This window comes from Haliotis rubra, unplaced genomic scaffold (assembly GCF_003918875.1).
Source record: "Haliotis rubra isolate DU_JTF1 unplaced genomic scaffold, ASM391887v1 Scf227, whole genome shotgun sequence".
Taxonomy (NCBI): Eukaryota; Metazoa; Mollusca; class Gastropoda; order Lepetellida; family Haliotidae; genus Haliotis; species Haliotis rubra.
In genome coordinates this window covers 915108-940617 of record NW_025766303.1, presented here as the reverse complement: position 1 = coordinate 940617, position 25510 = coordinate 915108, and the positions used below count along the sequence as shown (strand labels likewise).

The 25510-nt window shown below is 41.6% G+C and overlaps 1 protein-coding gene and 1 long non-coding RNA gene across 7 annotated transcripts in view; one reads left to right on the top strand and one right to left on the bottom strand.

The window, feature by feature from the left end:
• Positions 1-196: 196 nt before the first annotated feature.
• On the bottom strand, positions 197-24298 carry LOC124277764. The gene is made up of 3 exons (XR_006898917.1): positions 24287-24298; positions 9867-9872; positions 197-341 (listed from the first exon to the last, which is right to left on the bottom strand). It is a non-coding gene; the product is annotated as an uncharacterized LOC124277764 (long non-coding RNA).
• LOC124277762 (ankyrin repeat and SAM domain-containing protein 1A-like) overlaps positions 8686-25510 on the top strand; it is a 114445-nt gene continuing 97620 nt past the window's right edge. For 5 of the 6 annotated variants that reach the window (XM_046713494.1, XM_046713491.1, XM_046713492.1 and 2 more), the window contains exons 1-3: positions 8686-9003; positions 9592-9779; positions 10143-10572. In XM_046713494.1, the coding sequence (XP_046569450.1) occupies positions 10164-10572 (409 nt within the window). In that variant the 5' untranslated portion in view covers positions 8686-9003; positions 9592-9779; positions 10143-10163. Of the gene's footprint in view, positions 9004-9591; positions 9780-10142; positions 10573-22398; positions 22622-25510 lie in introns of those variants that run through there. The other variant, XM_046713495.1, reaches the window with a different exon arrangement.

Here is a 25510-nt window from a genome sequence, read left to right as displayed (position 1 = left end):
GTATGAAATAAGGCCTGTCCGACCACCTGAGACAGGCTAGATTTCTGACGGACGGTCTAATTTTACAGCAAGCCAGCCCGATGTTCTGGTATAATTTTTAGATAACATGTTCCATACATCCTTGTAAATTCACCATATCTTAAAATCTATTCTCTGAAAATGACTGTTGTGAATAGACTGTGAGACAGTCTCAGGTTCATTAAATTATTCATTGTAACTAAAAATTGAGCTATTTTCTTTGAATTGTCTGGTCTGGTTAAATCCAGTTTAGGCTGGTAACATTTTCAAGTTACTATTCCTGATGACTGGCTGAAATTTTGGCTTATTTCGCATACACTGCCCTTAGGCATGCCAGAATCTATGATGAATGTGATTGAATCCCAGTTTGCTGAATACTGTGGCCAGGTTTGTCTGCACCATACCCATACTCTGGGTTTCACCGAAGTGGCAGACGTCTGAAAACTGCTTCACTTTGGGCTTCCTCCTACATCAAGCTGACATGCTGTGACGTAACTAAAGTACCGTTCAAAAGAGTATTAAACTAAACTGACTACCTTAACTTACTGATGGATCATTCATATCTTGACCAGGGCTCCAGATAAGGGCCGTATGGGCGTATGTACGCATAAAAAATATGCACAATATGGTAGGATTTAATTTAGAAACAGTAGCAGATACGCAGCACAGCAATGGTGTACGGTCTTAGAATCATTTACAGACGTATTTATCTGAAAAAAGTATTATTTTTCCTTATCCTGACTCATGCTCTTTTGCTTGTCTTCTTCTTCTTGCGAACATAGTGGAAACACTTGTATCTCCTTAATTGAAGCTCCCTTCAATGTAAAATCACTAATTAGTACTCACCACGAGTTGCTCCCCTTTAATCCCTTTTGGCGGGAAAGGTGTCGCCACCTTACACCTCGTGCTTCACTCTCTCCTTCTTCGCCCAGTGAGCAGGATGCGAGAGCGCCTGTGTCTCCTTACACAACATATCCTTTGATTTTTCTTAGTTTATTACCTCTTATAGTGTACTATAGAGGTATAGCTAGTATCCTTCAGTAATTTGTATTGATTATTTATCGTATTTCTAATGTTTATTCACGTGTATTCGTGATTGTTCAGCTAGTATTACGTTGATGAAAATCTGTACTATTTGTAGATTACGTTTTTCTGCCTCAGATCCGCATGTAATATGCCCTAGTTGTTCTACGCCGTGTGCGTTTGATTCACGTTGCAGTTATTGCATTAATTTATCTAATTCTGCATTTAATAAATACTGTCTTTGCGTCTTAAGACGTGCTGCAGATAGGTCACGCAAACAAGGGCTAAATATGGCTGATACTCCAGATACTCCATCTAGTCAGCTGCTGGCGATCGACCCCCTACCGTCTGGTGTTCTGCTAGAGACCCCATCGAAAGAGGGACGTGGGACGCAGTCCGTCACCTCTAAGGAGCGACCGGCCTCCCCAGACATCCCGTCATCGCAGCTAAAGTCCAAGAGGGCCTCGACGTCTTCTCAACGCAGACTTCGTACCCCCAGGGCAGCGTCGACATCCAAAGGAAAGTCTATGAAGACAGCGAGAACTTTCTCAGCCGAGATCGTTCCAGCCGAAGAAAGGGGCCTCTACGATGACCAGCCGATTATCATCCCCGACATACGGCACAAGAAGCGGCCGGTGTCAGCGACAGTGACTAGATGTACAGCTTTCGCGAAGGCCTTCGCGAAGGCGGGATAGATCATCACCCTCGTCACCTTCATCCCAAGATGTGGACTCGGACCATCAGACATCACGAAAGCCTTCGCGAAGGTCTTATCGTAATTCCCCCGGACCGGACGCAGAGGAAGCTTCGCGAAGGCATTCGCGAAGGCCAGCTGAATCCAGATCTTCATCATCTAGAAGGACATCGAGGGACTACACAAGAGCTTCGCGAAGCTATCAACGTTCTCCTCACAGGTCACCGAGAAGATCAACCCATAGACGTAGATCACCTAGACGATCTCCTCCTCGTTCATCACCGCGTAGATCACCTTACAGATCACCATACAGAGCTGCACAAGCATCGCCGGACGTAGAGACAGAAGCACGCAGTCCAGAACAGCACCAACCTCTCATCAATGATGATGGTATAGAGGATGATGGAGGAGTTATTTTCTCCGATGCTGAGATACGGTATTGGATGGTCAATAACCTAGATCTCTCATCACCATCTAAAAATGGCAATGTGGCGCAGACATATCTGATGAAAGAAGACGATGCAGATGCTATCACACTACCACCGATCGACCCGATTGCAGCAGTTCCACAGAATCTAGATGCAGCATTCCACAAAGCCACGAAAGTTCAGACACCACATCTACCAAACTTTCATGCCAAGAAGTTCTCCACGCATAACATGGACCCCCCCTTCTTCAAAGCTCAAGACATCGATGAGAACTATAAGTTGATCAACGATGTCAAGTACAAGAATTACAAGATTGATGATCGCAGTTAGTCCAGATAGAAACCATGACGAGACGTGCGATATGTTTTTGGTTTAAATAGATCTAGAACGATCAATGAGACTCTTATCACCAGATTTCGTGATATCGACTTCTGAGGATGATAGAATGATTTATTCTGCCTTTACTTATGCAAAGAAAGACCAGCAGTTCCTAACAGATCATCTTACATCTATTTCAGCAGCACTGACCTTAGCTCGTCGTCAAGGCCTCCTCGCTTCCTGCAACTGGGGTGAGAACTTTACAGCCCCACTGTATACAGCCACGTGGTCTTCAACATCCATCTTTAATGGAGAAATAGACAAAGTTTCCAAGAAAGTCACTAAGGATTCCAGAGAAGTCCTGATGATTAAATCGATGGACACACTAGCCAGCGTCATCCGACAGACCTCTCAAAGATACTCAGGAAGATCTAAATTCACGGGCCTACAGAGAGCACGAGACAGGAAGATAGCCAGCTCTAGAGGAAAAGATTCTTTTAGAGTAAGCCCATTCGGCAACTATAGAGGAGGATCAGGAAGAGGCAGGACACCCAGAGGTTCCACTTAACTATAAACGCTGAAAGACAGGTTCGGAACGACTGGAGTCTTCCACCCCCAGCCGTTCCAGTACAACCATCTCAAGTGGGTGGACGCCTCCAACTCTTCTGGGAAAACTGGGGAATGTTACAAGACCCTTATGTCTCCAACATTCTTCGTCACGGATTTCGTATCCCACTAAAGGCCAAGCCTCCGCTGACAGTCAACCCTCACAAGTTCGACTTACAGGCACAACAACTACCGAAGTTAAGAGAGGCTGTTACATCACTCTTAATAAAGCAGGCCATAGAAGTACTAGACCAAGACAACATAGAACCAGGTTTCTACTCCCCAGTTTTCCTAGTTCCCAAGAAAAACTCCAAGGAGAAATACAGACTCATCTACAACATGAGTTTTTTCAACAAGAACTATCTACGCAATCCTCCGAAGTTCCGCATGATACATTTACCTCTCAGTTACGGCAGTTGATTAAGCCCCATGGACTACATGGGCAGTATCGATCTACAGGGCGCTTACCTGCACATCCCGATACACTCCAAAGCCAGGAAATACCTACGGTTTACTTTAGACGGGCAACATTACCAGTGGAAAGTGCTCCCATTCGAATATCATCAGCCCCTGGCTTTTCACGAGGATAACGAAAACCGATTATCACCTATCTTCATCATCATCAAGGGCTACGCGAGTGCTTTTACCTCGACGATGGGATACAAGTAGATCAAGATCCACAGCATCTCAAACTACAGTTAAACTACATCATAAAGCTACTAACACAGCTAGGATGGTTAGCAAACTTACTCAAGTCGGACCTAGTACCGTCCACAAGACCTACAGTTCCTAGGCATTCGATTTATCACAAATCTCAACCGTATCGTCAGACCAGAAGACCGTTGGATCAAGATCCAACAGACCATTCCACCAGCTCTACTCTCTCCGTTACCACTTCGACAATGGCAGAGCCTCCTAGGTCTCCTCACATCAGCCCAAGACATGACAGTCAGAGGCAGGTTACAGTTACGTCCCTTACAGGTCTTCATCAATGCACATCTCGACGATTTACAGCCATTCAGTCTACCGAAACATCTCAGACCTCATCTACTATGGTGGACAAAGAAATCGAATGTCTGCGAAGGGATTTGTTTAGCAGTGCAGGAATTCAAAACCCATCTATATGTGGACGCGTCACTTCAAGGTTGGGGAGCTCATCTCGCCAACCAGACGACATCGGGATTATGGAACCAACAAGAAAGCAAATCCATATAAACATCCTAGAGATGAAAGCTGTAATCAACGCCATTCTACATTGGAGCACATTTCTACAAAATGCGCCTTATGATTCATACCGACAATTCCACAGTGGCGTGCTCTACGTGAAACAAGCAAGGCTCAACGAGATCACTGAACCTTTTGAACTTAAGCTTTCAACTATTCGATCTAACCCACGATCTAAATCTACAGATCAGAGCAGTTCACATTCCCGGAGCCAAAAATGTACTAGCAGACGCGCTCTCTCGGCCTCATCTACCATCCCCGACAGAGTGGATGCTCAATACGGAAATATTTGCACAGATAATCAAGCCGTTAGCAGCGCCGCTAATAGATCTATTCGCCACAAGATTCAACAATCAGCTACCGACATTCGTGTCACCAATCCCAGATCCACAAGCTTGGGAAACGGACGCTCTAAGTATATCATGGGAAGGCCTCAACGCGTACGCGTTTCCGCCGCCAGCAATAATACCTCAAGTATTACAGAAAATCAACCAAACACAGAGTCTACAACTCACTTTGGTCGCGCCCTACTTGCCAGCCAGAGTATGGTTTCCCAGTCTAATTCAAGAAATCGGTCAACCAGTATTAGAGCTACCCAAGCGCTCAAACCTGTTAATACATCCACACACAAAACAAGTGCACGGAAACCCAGAAGTTTACCAACTTCACGTATGGACTGTATACAAATGTGTTTAAACAAGAGAGGATATTCTGCCAGGGCGGCAAAAGCGGTCACGCGCCTTCGACACTTTCGACTTCGTGGCAATGCGGCGACAAGTGGCACAGTTTCGAAAATTATGCAGCTAATAAAGGATTTACAGCGAGAGATGCTTCACATCCTCAAGTGGCAGACTATTTGTGTTACCTGCGGCAAAACAAACATTTAAGAGGTTCGACGATATCAACATATCTTGCCGCGCTTAGCTCTGTGATCACTATGAGAACGGTTGTCAAGCTGACAAAATCTCCAGAGAGTTACTGGCCTTACTAACGTGCTTTCCGATTGGAGGACCAAAAGCGGAAGTTCCACGCCCCAGCTTGGGATCTGAATATAGTGTTACAACACCTCACAAGTGAGGCCTATGAACCTTTGGAATCGACAAACTTTGAATTTCTCTCACAGAAAACGCTATTTCTGCTATCTCTAGCCACGGCAGCAAGAATATCTGAAATTCACGCTCTGGATTACGAAAGGATACAGTTTGATGACAATCAAAACATAGCGCACCTGGGATTAAGATGGGATTTCATCGCAAAAAATCAACTACCAGGTCAACCAGACAGGTTATTCCATGTATCAGCGCTATCCTCGATTCTGGGATCACAAGATACACAAGACTTATCACTGTGTCCAGTCAGAGCTCTCAAAGTTTACTTACGACGATCCAAAACAAGGCGAAGATTTCTCAAAAGATTATTCATCCCCTTATCGCCAACAATTCAAACAGAAGTCTCGCGTACTACCATATCTATTTGGATAAGGACTGTCATACTTCGCGCCTACAAGGCAGCAGGCTTGGACCCACCAACAGCATCAAATCCGCATGAGATTAGGGCACTGGCTTCCACCCTCGCCCTGCACGGTAACTGTTCATTGAAAACAATTATGGAAGGATGCTTTTGGAAATCGAACATGGTGTTTGCGAATCACTACCTGAGAGACATCACCACAGAAGATGTCTCTGGCATTCACCATTTCGGCCCTTTGGTCCTCGCTCAACAGCTGACAGTCCCTCGTAGGCGTTAAAATATTACAATCACAAGTTTAATATGTATTATATACATAATTTAGCTAGCTTATAACTCTAAGGAGTTCTAGAGCTATGTATATATATTTAACTTAGGTTATTCACCCCTAAGTACATATGGACATTATCTTGTACAGCGACTCTATCAGAGTCACTTATATATATATATAATATATGTAATGGTTTTTTCAATATATATCAATGTAATACCCAATTATGGCATTATATAACCTATGGTTTATATACAGGAAATATCCTAAGTCAATGCCTTCATGAAGTTCCCATACCAGTTATTACAGTTATATTTATACAAAATCACTAATTATAAATCCAAAGTATTCTATTACTCCCTCCTCCGTTCCGTAGGATTCTACAAGCAAAAGAGCATGAGTCAGGATAAGGAAAAATATGTAATTTTTAGAGTAAAATTGATATTTTGTACTTATCCTGACTCATGAGGTCAGCCCTCCCATCCTCCCCACATAACACTTTGGATTTCCCCGTAAATTCAAGTGTTGGGCTCGCAAAATCAGGAGAGAGTGAAGCACGAGGTGTAAGGTGGCGACACCTTTCCCGCCAAAAGGGATTAAAGGGGAGCAACTCGTGGTGAGTACTAATTAGTGATTTTACATTGAAGGGAGCTTCAATTAAGGAGATACAAGTGTTTCCACTATGTTCGCAAGAAGAAGAAGACAAGCAAAAGAGCATGAGTCAGGATAAGTATAAAATATCAATTTTACTCTAAAAATTACATGTTTTATTGTTTTTTACCTGTTTACAAAAGAGTAGCAATGCTGTGGTGCATATATGAAACGAAAGACAAGATCACATACTCCATTAAATTCCATTCAGTACTCCAAATGTACTCTTAAGTTTTTCCAGTACTCCTATATTTAACAAATACGGAGTACGTACTCCTCATGTTGAAAAATTATCTGGAGCACTGCTTGACAGAGTTATGTCCCCTTGATGAATTCATGAGAGCAACTCTTGTACACACAGATCACATCAAAGGCCTGACCAAGGTGGTCATGCAGGACAGGACGCCATCAGAAGATGAGTACGACTTCAGCCCCGAGGACGTTCCTATCCGGGTGCCAGACGCCGAACCATCCCCCCCAATCCAGGACAGTGACCCTATTGCAAAGATGTATGCGAAGGCCGTCAGTGACAATAGAGAGAAGGCAGCAGCAAAGCGACAGGAAAGGTGAGCACCTGGCCTTCTGAGGCCACTTGTCTTTATTTGCTTGTTGTTTACGCCGCACTTGGCAATTTCCTTGCTACATGTTGGCATCCTGTACATAATTGAGTCTAGACCAGACAACCCAGTGATTGACAACATATGCATTGGTCTATGCAATAGAGATCACTTGAACCAACCCAGCGTGACCACCCAATCCCCTTAATAGCCTTTTACGAATACCATGGCTTGTTGAAGACAAATTCTTACCGGGATTTTCACAGATGTCTTTGTAACTCACCTGAAGACCTGATACCTGGATGCCTATATGTATTGAGCTGTCAAGAGTATTTGAGCTATCAAATTGCCCATCTAGGGTAATGGGTGATTTTCAGCAGCACAGAGCTGCTGATATGGTTCATTCAGACAAAGGATGTATCATCCACTACTGCCAAAAGAGAAATCTTCACACATCTCTAATAGTACACCTGTTCACCATTTTCTGCTTCTTATTAACATTTTCAGACCATTAACCAGTTTACCCTTTTTTAACTGTATCCATATATTTTCTACTGCTTCAGCCCTGTGAGCCCCGATGTATCCCCGCCTCCCATCCCACCCCGAGCGCCCTCTATCCGCTGTTCCCGGAACCCTCTGGAGGCAGCAAGGCGGTCACCTCCCATTACTAGTTGCCCGGCAACAGGCAGCGCCATGACAACATCTTCAGCTGCAGAAGCTGTTGCTAAGGTACTGAGGACTCTGGCGTAGTCTGGGTTTTTAATGGAAAGTTGAATGCTTTTGTCATTATGACAGAACTGTTTTCTCATATTCATTTCGACCAAATCTCAAGGCTTTTTCTTTGCTTGCATATTTTCACTTGTAAATAAACACAAATAATTCCATACACTCTTCAATGTACTTTTGAGAAAACTCCAAACGAAATTTACAGATATTACATAGTCTCAGCTTGTGCAGATCTCATACCACATATAGTTTCTCCAAGACATCTCAGACCTGCATCATATCGGGATCTTCTCCGCTATTAAACTGATATATCTGGAATACTGCTAAAAGCTGCATTACACCTAACTGCTTTACCCCCGAAGGGCCCCACTCACTGTACACAGTCTTCCCTCTGAGGTGTTGTGTATGTTCTGTGCAGGAGCAGCCCAAGAAGCCACCCCGACGGCGCCCCACCCGACTCAGCCAGTCCAGTCAGCACATGGACTCTCAGGAAACCACTCAGGAGGCAGATGAACGCAGTGTGGATACAGATGACACCGTGTCAAGTCATCGCGAGGAGACGGATGGCAGCGAAGATTGTGGCGCTGTGAAGTCTGTGCCTCCTACCTCCACTGCACCTAAAGACCACACTAAACTTCCAAGTCCTGTGTATTGTAATATTCTGCCAAAATCCGAGTCTATGAAATCGGGAAGTAACTGTTTCTGAAGATCCACAGGGACAGAATGAGATAGAAAAACAGGGAGAGTCCGTAGAATGTTCACAAGTAACAGAAGCTCAACCCTCTCCCTCACCAGATGTGATTCAAAGTGATAAGGGAGATAACTCTGTTCAGCCAGAGAGTTCCTCAGAGATCACAAGTGACTCTGTTGATGTCTCAAATAACACAGATGTATTTAGTTCAGATGACTGGTCACGGAGTGAAGTGTCTGCCATCGAGAAAGAGAAGACTGATCATTCTGAGGACTTCTCCACAGCCACGTCTGACGATGGACTTTCTACTTCAAGTGTCTCTGTTATTGGTAGGTAGCCCAGTGACTCGACAGGCTTGATGGTGTAGTTGAAACATTTGATTTACAATTAATGGTTTTGGAAACAAGATAGACAAATTAAGCACTCTCCACATACATGCTCGGGCTTACATTTTTTTGTTTGAAATCATGGAAGAAACTATTTCAGTAACACAGATGTATTTTTTCATTCTTTACCAAACATCTATATCTTCTTAGAGTTAAATTGTTTGAAAAAGAAATTCAAGTCACCAATGGCATGTAATGGTTATTTCATTACTGTTAGATTAATGCAAAGTTAATTTTAGTTGTAATAAATAAACATGTTTATGTGTTATTGTGTGCAGATGACTGGAGATGTGTATCAGAATGCATCAACATATATCTTGGCTTTGTAAAATTTTATACAACTTTTCAGGCACTTAAACCTCTTTTACTCTTTTATTGCTCTGTACTGATCTGCAGGAAATCTGAAGTAAGGTAACACCAGATTAATGTATATTGAAATCTTCAGGCTAGAATTTCAGCAAATTGAACATTTTGCGGAATATTTCCAGATGAATGATGAAGACTGATCTGAGCATTTTAATATTTGTACAGGAGCTTTTGATGGAACTGATCGTGTTCAGAAACCAAGTTCACTCGAGTTTGAGAACAAAAGGTCAAGTCGTTCCAGTGTGGACGTCCCCCTGTCTCCCACCGGCTATGTTCAGCCCCCTACGCCGGACTACCCCCCACCCTCACCAAGCACCGCAGTGCAGGGCATTACCCAGAAGATAAACCCCCAGGTAGGTCTGACGGAGGACTGTGTGATGTCATAGCAGACCTTGGTCATTCAGTGTTACAAAGGTCATACTGCTTACTCACTCACTCACATTGTACTATATGTGTTGTGACAGGGTAATATATGATGTGAGGTATTCAGACAGTGGCAGACTAGCAGCATCCTGTTTTGGTAAATTGGGCTCAGTATGTCGGCTGGATGTTATAGGGTTGTATTGACCTGTTTAGTATTGTATAACAGTAAATGTGCTCATACAGGACATCTTGCCTCTGTCAATAGAGAGAGGGAATAGTCTTGCAACTGATATACATGATTGATACTTTATATAAGATAGACAAAAAGTAAATAAACAAAACTTTTATTGTAGGAAAAGAGAAAATCCAAAGACATGGAGACCCTCACAGAAGCTTCCATACTTGCCAGTCTCCAAAACAAGCCAGTTAAACCAGTTAAGCCAGTTAAGCCAGCAGTCAAGCCGCCGATCAAGCCGCCGATCAAACCGCCAGTGAAAGTTCCTGTAAAACTTCCAGCTGACAATAACAACATCCAGTCTGTTGACAGCAGCACCGGTGTAGAGGAGGAGGACCCAGACGCCATGCTGCCTCCACCCAAAGTGGAGCGCATCACCTCCAAGGTGCTGGAGACCGTCATAGAGCGAGCAGAAGAGCCCAGTCAGTCCGGGAGTAATGGAGAGATTACCACAAACACGCAGAAACTCACGGAACATGTACAGTTACGGCGAAGGATTAGTTCCGAGAGTACCAGTGATGCTGACACGGAAACAAGCATATTTGCAGGTAGGGCAAAATATTGTCCTTTTGCTTTGTTTGTATCTCTTTTAGTCTGAGGATTTTTCTTCCAGAGACCTTTGAAGTGTTCTAGTTGTATAATTACTATTACACACAGTGATGTTGGTACTAACGTTGGTAACTGCCAGACTTCAAAATATACTTACTCTAGTACTATAGTCGGCAGAGCTAAGATGACATTGTGGAACAGAGCCCAGGTTCATTTCATCTGTGAAGGTAGAATTCTGAAACGTAATGACTCTCTTTTTAAGGGCACCTAAGGGGAGATAAGTGTATTCCATGATACACCACATGGTGATAAGGATCTGAGATGTTAGATAGGTTGTATGATGAATCGTGGCATTATCTCCCCTTTGCCCATATGATAATTGTCAGAGTTACGAGCTATGGGAAAGTCAAGGCATGTACTTCCTTCATTCTGGCTCCCTGGAACATAATATTCTGTTCTTATCACTGAAGCGATTTGACCTCAGATGCAGTTTTCAAAAAATTATTAACTTCATAACTTCAGGTTAACGTAGAATTTATTTCTCTTTACATTTTTCTTATACATCATGTGCTTTTGGTGCTATTTTGTTTCAAGGATATATCACCTGTTAAATACCGTTTTCTTACCACCAGAAAAATGAGTTTGTACTTTCTACAGACTGCTTTTGGTCCTCAAAATTTGGCTTATTTATGGTCACATATGTAAGTTAACTTGGAGTTTGAAGTGTATAATTGCAGAAACAGTGAAAAAGTGATTGATTTTAGAGAATATTTTACCAGATTCCAATATTCCTGGTTAGGATTAATATGACTAACACGGCCAAGATGTTGAGGCAGTGCTTGTGTTATTTCGGACAACGTACAGTTACCCCTGCACATTCTCGTGATCATAATCTTTTTCTTTTCACAACAAACCTTCCTGAATATTTTTAAATATATCTTTTACAAGGTGTATTGGAAATGTAAAAAGACAAAACATGCCCCATCTTCCTTCTCCTTTAAGAAATGGTATTTTGTAGAGTTATCTCCCTTATATGTGTCCCTTCATCAACACTTTCTGACTTGTTTTTTCCCCAACCCGTCAAACAAAAATCAAAATTCAACCATACTACAGGAAGAAACAAGAACTTCAGTCAACATCTCAGTTCTATGGCCTTTAATATTCTGTAAACTTTTTAAAAATATACAGCGCCAGTAAGTGATTCTCCATTCTTAACGGTTCTGAAGCTACCACATTATAAAGGCATCTGTTTTCCTTCTGTGTTGTTGCTCAGGCCTGTCCAGAAGCTCTCCATGTAAGTGCCCCTCAATGCATGCCTTGATATTTCTTCATAGTCTTGTATTATTCTAGACAATCATTCACTTCCCATTAAGTGGTATCTATATATGAGCATCTCACATCTATAGTCTTCGTGTTGTGCTACTGTTATCTCACCATCATCCTGTACCTCATTGTCCAGTGGATATTGTACACAGTGCTGTCAGTGGGGTTTCGGGCAGTCCCAGGCATGCTGGCCATGTTAGGGAACTACAGTTGCTACAAGCTTTTCTTTGTACATCTAACACTTTAGTATTATGATACTTGATGGGGTACATTTCAGTAAATTGAAAGTATCAGGGGTACAAATCTGAAGTACCCTGAAAGACAGCAAAAGTCTGGTACTCTACAGAATATCCAAATGTAAAGTCAAATGGATTTTCAGCAGCTAAACGTGTTATATTTTTCTGCAAGGACACTAATATAGTGATTAGGTGAAGTCAGTTATGTCAGTTACTTAGTTACCTACATAAACATATATCATAACATGATACCAATGATTCATTTGTATCTGGAGAGTTTTACAATCTGTAGGTTTTAGTTCTTAATGAATATGATACTGCTTATCGTCAGTTGAGGATAAAATCTATTTGGCTTAATTAAGCTTGATTGCCTGATGCTAGAATATGAATGATGTGGAACTTTTGAATAGCTGGAAATATTTCCTGATGGTCATTTGCATTTTGAGAGGTGCAGTGGACAAGTAGTTGTAGAGTTCATTCATTGGACTGAAGACGTAGATTCTGCATTGTACAGTAATGTTTATTCTATTTACTCTTGCCACAAATGGGGAGATAGCTTAGCCTAATGGTTAAAGCATTAGTTCATCACGACGTGGCAGAAGGCTTGAGTTTAATTCCCCATGTGGGTACAATGTGTGAAGCCAATTTCTGGTGTCCACTGTCATGATTTTGCAGAAATATTGCTGAAAGCGGCGTAAAACCCAACTCACAGCTCACTTGGTTACAATGTTGCTGATTCAGAGTTTTCACACATTCGCTCGGGGCGGTGGGGTAGCCTAATGGTTAAAGCGTTCGCTCGTCATGCCGAAGACCCGGGTTCGATTCCCCACATGGGCACAATGTGTGAAGCCCATTTCTGGTGTACCCTGCCGTGATATTGCTGGAATATTGCTACAAGCGGCGTACAACCAAACTCACTCACTCACACATTCGCTCACCTCACTTACCCATCAGCAAACTCAGTTCCAAGTTCTCCAGGTCAGTCTGATGTTTCTGTCATTGTAAGGAGCTCTAGAAGGAAGGTTGGAGTAGCTTTGTATAATGGTTTCCTGAGTGGCCATCCAGGTGATTACATCAAGTGGGCAAATTGCTGATAGTAGTGGTTCTTTTGCTCTGTTCTGGAAGGAGGGGCTCGTGACCTCGCTGTCCCACACTGTGGTCTGTACAGAGTGTAGCGTCTGCCAGGAGAGCTGTTACGTCTGTGGTTCGATCCCCAGATGTGTCACACTGAAAACTGTTGTCTCTACAGGGTGTAGCGTCTGCCAGGAGAGCGTTATGTCTGTGGTTCGATCCCCAGATGTGTCACACTGAAAACTGTTGAAAGATCGTCCTTGTTGTTATCTTGCCTGACACGAGTGAGTGAGTGAGTTTGGTTTTACGCTGCTTTTAGCAATATTCCAGCAACATCATGCCACTGGACCCTGACATCAGGTATTAGGGGATAAGACATGGTCTTGTTGTGTATGCCAGAGTATGCTGTATCAGAGTGGGTATTTATGTTAAACTGTAGCATGGTACTGTAATATAAACCAGCTTTAGTCTCCCCAGACACACACAGACGCAATCACAACACAGGTACACACACACAGGCACACAGACACAAACACACACACACACACTCTATCAGCAGACAGACACAGATACAATCACACATCAGACATCAGGCAGACATGCACAGACACTATCACACAACAGAGAAAGAGGAGAGATAGACAGATGCACACTCACACAATCACACAACAGAGAGAGTGAGTGAGTGAATTGGGTTTTACGCCACTTTTAGCAATATTCCAGCGATATCATGGTGGGGGACACCAGAAATGGGCTTCACACAATGTGCCCATGTACAACAGAGAGAAGAGAGATAGACAGACACACACTCACACAATCACACAACAGGCAGAGAGACACACAGACATGCACATTTACAGCGCTATAATGTAAAATATTTTTGAACGTAAGTTTAACCACCTTTTGTAACAGGGAGTACTAATCTTGAACATCTTTTGGTGTGAGGCTGCCCAGACTGACATTTTCTCCACTAGACAATAGGGCCTTTTTTAGTTGGTCCATGAAGAAACCTGATGTTTGTGGTTGGATCTCCCTTACTGTCCTGATAAGACTCTCCCGCGGCTGTCAGGCCTGTACTGTAATCAGGAGTGTGTACTTTGTACCATTCATTCTTTGGTCACCCAGATCCAGTGTCTCCGACATGTACATCAGTATTGATCTATGCAGCCATCGTGTTTACTTGGTGATCAATTTATTGCTAAAGGAGCTCTTGGAGGATTTTGATAAACATTAAAAATTGAAGTGTTATTTTTTCCATTATTTGTCCAAAATCCAACTTTTTTGTTCATAATCATATGTAAATAGTTTACTTGTAGGAGCCGCCTTCTTCAATCAAGAAGGAAAAGGAAGGAAAAATATTTTCAGTCTGAAATATGCTCTTCAATAAAACCAGACAGTATAACACAGCCTAAAGGCAAACTGTGTATTTAAAACAAGATTAATGCAAATAGAAATCTTTTTGTCCACAGCAAAGAAGCATACGAGTTTGTTAGTCTGTCTCACAGTCCCTTAACTGAAGCATTTCCCTTCGACCAAGCTCTTTCTGCAATTTCAAAGCCGTAAATGAAGCAAGTCTACATTTCCTCTGAATCTCACCAGGCTCCTTTTCAATTTAAAATTATATAATTTCAGAGTCTGTGTTAGGCTAGTGTGTCGAATTTACAGGTAATGTTATGGCAGTTCACCTACTCAATTCAACACCGTATCACACTTCACAATAACAAAGGGTTTGAGTGGTAAGACGTTCAATGAGGCAGGATATTATTTAAAACAGCTGTGAGTGCCTTACATGTCACATGTGACCGACTTCTAGTGGTGTCACTGTAGGAAGTTTGTGTACGTTTCACGCTTGACTTGGTTTCAGTTCAGTTCAAGCTTACTGGGAAATAATAAAGGTGGATCTTAAAATAGCTGACATGGAGGATATACTTGCTGGATAAATACAGTGTCTCATCTGTGTGGGTCAGTGGTCATGTCTTGTAGTCTGGCTGACTGTCTGCTTGTACTGTCTGCCTCATGCCGTAGATGGTGTCATAAGGGACCCCACTGTATAATACTGTCTGTGTGGGTTAGTGGACATGTGCTGTAGTCTGGCTGACTGTCTGCTTGTACTGTCTGCCTGATACCGTAGACGGTGTCATAAGGGACCCACTGTATAATACTGTCTGTGTGGGTTAGTGGTCATATCTTGTAGTCTGGCTGACTGTCTGCTTGTACTGTCTGCCTGATACCGTAGACAGTGTCATAAGGGATCCCACTGTATAATACTGTCTGTGTGGGTTAGTGGACATGTGCTGTAGTCTGGCTGACTGTCTGCTTGTACTGTCTGCCTGATACCGTAGACGGTGTCATAAGGGACCCACTGTATAATACTGTCTGTGTGGGTTAGTGGTCATATCTTGTAGTCTGGCTGACTGTCTGCTTGTACTGTCTGCCTGATACCGTAGACGGTGTCATAAGGGATCCACTGTATAATGCTGTCTGTGTGGGTTAGTGGACATGTGCTGTATTCTGGCTGACTGTCTGCTTGTACTGTCTGCTGGCTTGACTGTCTGCCTGTACTGATACAGTGGAGGTTCTACTGCCTGATACCGTAGACGGTGTCATAAGGGACCCCACTGTATAATACTGTCTGTGTGGGTCAGATGAAATGTGCTGTAGTTTGTCTGACTGTCTGCCTGTACTGGGGGAGGTTCTACTGCCTGATACCGTAGACAGTGTCATAAGGGACCCCCATGAATAATACTGTCTGTGTGGGTTAGTGGACATGTGCTGTAGTCTGTCTGACTGTCTGCCTGTACTGTTAGTGGGAGGTTCTACTGCCTGATACCGTCTGTCATAAGACTGTCTGTGTGGTCTGTGCTGTAGTTTGTCTGTACTGACAGTGGAGGTTGCAGTCATGGGACCCCATGATTAATACTGTCTGTCCTGACAGTATCCACGACAATGAATCATAGATAAGTCCCTGCCAGTCTTCACTTCCTGTACCTTTACTTGATACAGAGTGTCAATAGTTGTTGTGTCAAGTTCGTCTCGATCATATATACCTTGATGAACATTATCAATTCAGGTCCAGGCAGTGTCAAGTAGAACATGTTTGTTTTAACACAGGGTCAATAATTGTGCGGTCAGTTTGGTGTTGACCTCATGTAGGTAATGGATGAAATTAACTCAGTTCCAGATAGTGTCATATAGTCTCTGGCTATAATGAGCTGTCTTAACACAATTCTAAATACATTTGCTTCATTGACTGTCTGCTTGTACTGAGACAGACAGGGGAGGCTCAACATTGAGTGCCGTTATGGCCCTGGTTGTACATACAGTCAGGAATGTCTGCTTGTACTGAGACAGACAGGGGAAGCTCAACATTGAGTGCCGTTATGGCCTGGTTGTACATACAGTCAGGAATGAAATTTTCTGATTATTTATGACATGGCATGTAGTCCCTTACTTTAGTCTGCTGTCTGAACACAACTAGAGAACCCTTAGATTCAACATTGAATGTCAGTTTCTGCTTCTTATTGAATTATGGCCCTGGTTGTACATACAGCAATGAACATACTGTCATGTAACACAACAACACATAGTGTCATATACAGCAATGAGCCTTACTTTTAATGTACTTTTTAATGTCGGAGTAAAACTCAACTCACTCACTCACTTTATTGAATGCAGCAATGAATTTAATTAACACAACTACAGATAGTGAACCTTACTTTAATGAGTTGTGTTAACACAACATTCCAGTTTGGTTCTCAGGAATAGTCCCAGTGTAGGCATGCCAGGGAGATTTTATCAATGGTAGATTGGCTTTGCTGTCACTTCTTATGGGTGCTTTACTGGTTAGTGGCGGAAAGGTGTTAGCTTACATAATCATGGTGTATAGTGATTGCCCTATCACAGCAGGTGAACTACTAAAGCTGGTGAACTTACTTTGATACATGTATGTTTACACATCTATCTAAAGGGTGAGGTCAGAAATCTGTCCTAATATCAAACTTGATGCTACTTTTACTGTTCAGCTCAGTGAATCACAGCATGGCTAAATACGGACATTTGCATCAATTTCTATGAGGACTACAGGGGTAGTGGGACATTATGTGAAGTCAGGGCCATGTCCCACAAAGGAATCGGAGAAACTAACACCCATGAAATAAGGGGGGACACAAACCTCCCTTGTGGAAGGGGCCTGCTGTAGAACATGTGTGTTGGTCCCTGGCCTGGAACTGAGGTATGTACAGTCATGGATGAATGCTTTCAGAAGGGAGAGATGAAGTGACAGGTAGCTGGAGAAGATAGGACAGTTGATGGGTGATATGACAGTTATAGCACACCAACTCTGGACAGATACATAGGAGAAGGTACATGTGATATGACAGAAGATGTGTTCCATGTGATAAAGGAGTTGTTTAATGGCTACCTAGAGTAGACAGTATGGGTCAGTGGTGTATATATGGAAATATAACACTGGGTGTAGGTCACTTACAGCAAGGACAAGCGTGATGATGGAACAGAGCTCATGGAGTAGGATGTATTGTCATGGTGACTGGATGTAAACATGAAGATGAGTGACACTGTATTCAGTTGTGACACGGTTGTAACCCTCACTGGATATTTCAGTTATTACTGAAGCCCCCATTGAATAAGTTGTAGGACAATGCAAGTTTTGGTTTGTGAGACATGATGTGGGACCACATTGAAATTCTATGACAATATTTTGTCTGGAATTCAACTCAATTTCAGCACTGGAGAATATTCTTAACCAATTTATACATTTACATTCAGACACGGTCTTACTTATTTTAGACAGGTTCAAGTGATGTAATATGGAACTGTTTAGGACTCGCTGGAGAGTTGATTTACACAGATTACATTGGAATGTCTCAGGGTTGAGTGCATCAGATGGTGTGATATAACAAATTTATCCCATGGCTGTTACTGACTGATAGGAATGCATGCATTGTCCAAGAGCACGGTGACTTGTGAGACATGATCATCTAGGTGTATGGACTTCCCCATAGCCTACAGGATTACCCACACCGGCTGGAGGAAGATGACAGTGTATACACTTACCTACAAGCTCTACATCACAGACTACCAAGGTTAGTTGAGCACCCATCATGTATAAAGTTTGGATCAAGTCATGTGTGTTAGATGTGTGGACTGAAATATAATATAGTCTAGCGGTGCTAACAGGGTAAAAAATAATATATTGACCAAATTATGACTACTGGGACACTGTATTACTGTCCTTCATTTACAGGGTTAGAAATTATGTTTTATTTTTGTAAGTTCACAAAAAGTATCTTCTACAACGTCAACATTTATGGTAAATGTGGTGGTCCTGGAAATGCCACTAGTCCTTGTCGAGTTGAGCTCATCTTGAACTTGTGTTTCTATAATTTGTAACCTCGAGTCTTTTCAAACTTCTTTGTTAGTCCAGACTAGCTATTCTCGAAACCTTCGTAGCCCTACAAACTTCTTAAGCCCCTTCTTAACACATTGGCTACGATCAAAGATAAGAATTCTTAGGGCTACAAATATTTAGAGAATGAGGACCCTGCTACAGAGGATGTTCTTCAGCACTGTAGTCCGGGACCTGGACTAGTCAGCATCTTGAGTCTACAAGCTGTAGCTGAGCTTACTAGTCATACCAAACTTCCTCTATAAAGTGGGACAGTGGGTAGCCTGGTGGTAAAAGTGTTCGCTTGTCATGCTGAAGACCGGTTGATTCCTACATGGGTACTATGAGTGAAGCCCATTTCTGGTGTCCCCTGCTATGATATGACTGGAATATTCCAAAAAGCTGTGTAAAAGTAAACTCACTCACACACACACACTCCTCTATAAAGTGTCCAGGGCCCTAAGACAGTCGTCAGTCTATGTTAAAGTATGGGAGTTACGATCATCTTAGCGATACGATCGTTGTGAGGAACAGGACCCATGTCTTTTAGACGTGGCCCATATTTGACATAATATTAAGAAGGGAAGTTAAGATTAATAAAGTCATAGCAATATTTTACATGTGTTTGAGAATGATTAGCAGTTGGTGACCAGACTCTTAATCATGATAACATGGCAGTTTGTCATTTCGTGCAAGTTGCCGACTCCAGAACAGGGAGATCGCCATTGCTGCCTTAAATTGGAATTCCTGGATTTAATTGAAAAAAACTTTGTGACTAAGGAATGCTCTTACTGTGGCAACCACCTTATTTTTCCCTCTTGACCAAAGTGCCTGGGTATTCAATAAGTATGTCTTTTGGGTATAGGGTTCATTCCAAGGTTGCATAACCCGGAGCGATTAAGTTCACATGATAACCATTCATGTTTTATTGAAGGTTGGAAATTAATTTCATGGTTAGATAGGCAATGGATGGACAGAGACAACCATTGATGCGTTAATCATTTCATCCTTGTATTGACAGCAAATCAGTTAGCACTCATAGAGCATCCAGTCGGGAGATATTTCCTTCTGATCTGGACTGAAATGACTCACAAGAGACAAAAATGTCCTCTCTTCAACTCATGAAAGCTTATTTGCAAGCTTTATTTTGTCATCTCTTTTTATTAGTTGTTCACGTAATAGCCAAGGACTGGTGGCCACCTTTTGACCGACTTGATGCATGCTTGCAGAAAGTTGGCACACAGGCAATCATAATTTGGTTGATGGAGATGGGACGTTAGGGATTAGCTTTGTCTGATGAAGATATCACATTCTTTCATCATTGGTGTTATTCAAAGATGGCGATAAAACAGGGCAGTTTGTGGTTCCATAAGCACAGCTTGAATTGGAATCGGAGCTGCTAGTTTGCTGCAGTGAAATTCAAATATGCTGTGAATTTCAAGCGTGGTTTCTGGTTGGGTGGAGATGACGAGGGAGTAGAGATGCTGAATGGATGTTTCTGCTCCTATTTAGATGCCAGAGAACTGTTTTCCAGTCAGAGTTAATGCAAATCAAACTATTTATAGTAATAATTCCTTTAATGACCATGCGACCATCCTCAGGCGGAACTAGTTCAAGATATCATTGATTATGATTAAAGAACACTACAATAAACGTGTTGACAGAGGCAAACTGCAGGGATATTTGACCCCATCACTGCATTGATGGATACTGCAGGGTACTTGGATACTTTGATTTGGTTTCATTAGTTCATCGGGGAATGTAGGGCCCAGTTGTCAAAGCCATTCACTGTAAGAGTTGCCTCCCTACGGTCATGATCAATGGCTGGAAACCAGTGGTGGTGGGTTCAGATCACCCTTCTTGGGTTTATCAGTTGAATAACTTTACTTATGGCAAAGATCTGAGACTCCTCCTGTTGTCACCAAACCATGTTCCTTGTGATATTTCAAGGACTATTAGATAGATCACTTTTAGAAATTGAAATTTATAATATTTATTATATATTTTTATGATAATTAATTTTTGTTATGAAAGATTCCTGCATTTGGTTTGTCATTTGGAATACTACGGATTCATTCATAAAAGAACATAATGCATTTCTAACTATGCTTATGAGAAGGCACAGTGCAGTATTTCACTGTTAAATATATTGCTGTGTGCAGCGTAAAACTAAACTCACTCATTCACTGTTAAAAATGACATGTTTAATATGACTAGTGGATGCTTGATGAATCAAATGGTTATGTCAGCTAATGTTGAGAATGTCGGAGCCCTGTGATGGCTTCAGGCTTCCGTCCTGTTTAGGGAAGCCATTGTCACAAAGGAAATGTTCGTCATTGATTTCATGTAAAACGGACATATTGTGAAACTTTACCCTGTTATATTTAACATTGGTTAAAATGTCTGATATTCAATTTCAAACTAAGTGCCCATGGCAGCCAGATTTTAAAAGGATTTTAAATTTTTTGTTTAAATTTCCAAATTGGATTTTATGTTGAAGATTTACGTTACGCCACAGTATGTTTTCTTTCGTCTGGAATGTTCATCGGTCTCATAATTTCTGTCCACTTTAATTTATTTTTATTTTTTTTATGAAACTATTGTAGATATCATATTTTTTTGCTGTCAGATTTATTTATAAGGATTAACTATGTATTGATTTTTGGTTCATTGAGGTATGAATCGAAAAATATACACTGTCAGTACTTAAATGTAAGACTTATCATTTCAGCATTGTTTGCTGTATACACAGATCCGTTATCTGTTAAATACAAGTTGTCCACAAAATCAGATGCCCATTTTAATGTGATTTGGACATAGCTTGAAACTAGGTTAAAAAGGCATATATATGCCCAGTTGGTGGGGCTTATGACCATTGACCAGAATGACTATATATTCACTTCAAGCCTGGGAGTGTTAAGTTCCAACTACTTCTCTTTAGCCTTGTAGATGAAATGATATTGAAAGGTAGTGTGTGTGTCAATATTATATAGATATAACATTTTGGACAAATAACGTTGTCGGATAGTTTTAGCTATGCCTTGTTGTCGACAGGGTGGCCTGTTTGTATTTTGTAACCAGAGTGTGAATTGGTGCTGTTGGACATTGTGTGAGTACACATTGGAACATTGTCATCAGCAGGTGTCAGACAGGCCTGCTGTACAAACCATAGCTCATTCCTGGCCTATATCTCCTTAGAAGGAGTTGTATAACATGGTTATACACAGATAAATCAGCAAGCAGGACTATAGTAAGTCTACCTACAATCTGACTCTCTGTTTCTCTGTATCTACCAAGTCAAGATGTTGCCACTCAGCTGATGATGATATGTGCATATAACGACCAAAGTCAGGACAAGTTTACAGCCACTATAATTACATTTTACCTGCAACATTTATCTTATCTATTGCAAGAAGACAGTTTACTCCTAACAGAATGATTTATGTCTTTAATGTGAATAGATTTTATCAACATACAAAACAACTGGTTTTGTTATATTCGAGACCTCATATGTGCTCCTCTAACCTCCAAATAAGAACATATTTTCCTAATGAATGGGAGGGTTTCTACAACACTGCTAACCCCTGAGGGCCCCAAGTAGGTCTAATCCACCAATTGTGAGAGAAGGGAGGGGGAGGGGAAAGGGAGGGCTGTCCAAATAGAGACATACAGTAAGTCTAGCTTTCCACATTACATTGAGAAATAACAGTGTAGATGACTCTTCAGTTCCTGGTTAGGAGAGAGACGGTCCAGAGTGTTATTGCTTCTCTACAGAGAAGAGACATGCAGCAAGTCTAGCTCTGCCCATGACAGAGAGAGAGAGCGAGACCCGAGTGTTGTGGTGCACTCTTCAGTTCCTGGTCGGGAGAAACAGAGGGACCAGGTCTGTTTCAGTTATCCTGAGTGTTATTGATGTCACAGGAATAATCACACAGTTCAATTTTTGTCTACAACTGGATACCAATCTCCAGACAGTTTCTCAGCTGCCGATTTGGAACTTACCGATTCCCAGAGGTAAGCAACATGCCTGGTTATTCACTTATCACCATCAGCTCTTCCTTGGGGCCATGTGCTTGGAGGGGGTGCTAGCTGTGACAGCCAAGTTGAAGGAGCTGTAATTATCAGTGTCAAGATGGGCTACAAGTTACTGTCAGTGCGTGAATGTCTGTAATCAACCTAACTAGGGAATAGGACGTACTCTTGGTACATCGCTGCCACAAACACAAACCCGTGATAGTGGAGCTGGAAGGTTGCGCATGATGAAAATGTTGAAATGTTAATCAAATTAAATACACACATTCTGTGCGAGTGACAGTTAAAAACAATGAAGTAATGTAAAAGTGATTATAACAATTCAAGAAAACACTGATTAGCTTGACAGATGTAATTTTCGGACAATTTATTTTCTGATGTATGAGAAATATGATTTAAAAAATGTATTTGTAATAACAGAAAATTGATTAATTAGTGATATGTATCCAGTTACTGGCATACAATGATAACTGATTCCTTGAGTGCATGGTTGTCTGAATGTCAGATAGGTTCACGGCAATATTACTGGTTGATGTCCTGATTGGCCAACCGCCAACCATCAGTGGATACTGACGCTTCCACTACAACAAGATGTCTTTAAGATTTGTACCATTGGCGGTACAACTAATTTGTTTCATCCATGACTACTCAAAATGCAGGGAACTTAATTATATTATGATGTTTAATGAAAGAAAAATCTGAACAGGCAAACGTTTAATTGCATCAGTTTGAAGCGTGTTTGTGGAAAGAAACGTTAATTAGAAACATATCTGTTGGGAATGTTTAAAGCTGTAATTCATCTTTGAATATAATTGATTATGGCTCCCTGTTGCTTGTCTGCTCCTTAAGAAGTTGTTTGCCAGCAATTTAATTACACATCTTCAGACATCCAATTCTGGACAGAAGTCTAATTTCTTCAGAGACCCATACACTTTGAGTGTTCAGATGCATGTTAAACAAATATGCAGATCATATGACTATTGTTTTAAGTTTTTACATTTGGCTGCCAGACTTGGGAATGGCGAGTCTGTTGTTGATTAAATAAAACTGACAGGTTCATTATGATATGTAATTGGAATTATTCCGTAGGGAACAAGTAAGTGATAAAGTACACAATCACCTCAAGTAGCACATTAAGGGTAGGTAACTCTTTCTGCATGTATGGAACTCTTCAGTCAGGAAGGGATGGGAGAGGCTATGCAGTCTCTCATTGGTGTCTATATCTCCACATGTTACAGTACAGGGTTAGGTGTGTTCTGAATGCACACGCTGCCTCAAGGGAATGACGGTTATTTTAGCTTTGGAAATAACAACGCATTTCCTCATTACTGCAGGTTTTTTAAGAACTGTTTACTATAGTCAGTAGTGTTATATAGTGTAGAAAGTACTGCTGTTTGATGGTATATGGAACCTTCCATATCCGAGATTTACCATCAAGTGATAATGTTCCTTACTGGCCTAATATTCAGTAATTCTGATGGTATAATTGATGTAATTAGTCCTCCACCAAATAAAGATCTCATAACACCTACAAGAATACAGGAGTTCTCCATCATGGTTCTTTTAGGGGGAAAATTATTTGGCAATAGACAAAACAAAAATCTGCAAAACTAAAGAATTTCTTAGACGCCAGATTGTTATAGGGACAATTTGTTCAGATTATGTTGTATAATCTAGAAATTATTATTTAAACTAATAATCATTGCTTTTTGTGCCAATACACTAAGATCATTTGTGGATGTAGGGGGCCCTGTCTGCTGAAACACATTGACAAGATTCACACATTGTAGATTACAGCATGGACACTAGTCTTTCTCACGCTCCCTGAATCGCTTGATTTTCCCCACTGCCTAGCCCTCCTGCAATGCTAAATCCCTTATGGAGCTCCCTAATCACTGGAACTCCTTTTCAATTTAAGTGGGATTATTTGTTACTATCAGAATTATATACGACATATATGAGATAGACTACATGAACACTTTCACTAACTGATTGTAGTTGCACTGTGATGCATGCTTTAACAACATATGCAATGGTAACTGTACACACATTGTGCAGCATTTCAAACCCATACATAACAGTCCATGGACTCGTACTGATCAGTGTTGACAAGCTGAATGTGCTGCCCAGTCAGTATGGGAGACATGGATGTGAAGGTAGTTTACACTGTCTAATGGTCCAGTTACTTTCAATAAACAAAGTGATTTGTCCAGCGTCTAATGTTTGCATGTGTTCCGATGGGCCGGATAATGAGGAAAACAGAATAGTGTTACTAATGAGAAGTGTCCAATCAGTTGCCATTCCCCACCCAGGTGATGCTGGACTGACTGACTGACTGAGTTTGGTTTTACGCCGCTTTTAGCAATATTCCAGCAACATCACGGCGGGGGACACCAGAAATAGGCTTCACACATTGTACCCATGTGGGATTCAAACCCGGGTCTATGGTGCGACGAGCCAACGCTTTAACCACTAGGCTACCCCACCGCCCAGCTGATGCTGGAGGTACTGGACAGACACTCCATGGGGAGTCCGTGGTTGCGTCAGCTTCTGTTGTCTCTCCTTGCTATTGTTGTACACGGACAGCAGTCCATGGTAATTTTACCGAAACTTGGAATCATGGAAGAATTGTCCCTCATGAATAAAGGTTGTAATTTCTGTTCTAGAGACTTGAGTTTTGCACCAATCATTCTGTCTGGACAGAGTAGTTCTACATAGTTGTTTGTAAGAAAGAATGCTTAATTATATGTGAAAATGCAAACATTGATAAAATGCTGTATGTGTGGAAATGAGTGATAGAGATATGTATATAAAGTGGAATAAAAGATTTGTTAATTGGACAGATTGATCGGCCAATATCATTGGTCCGCA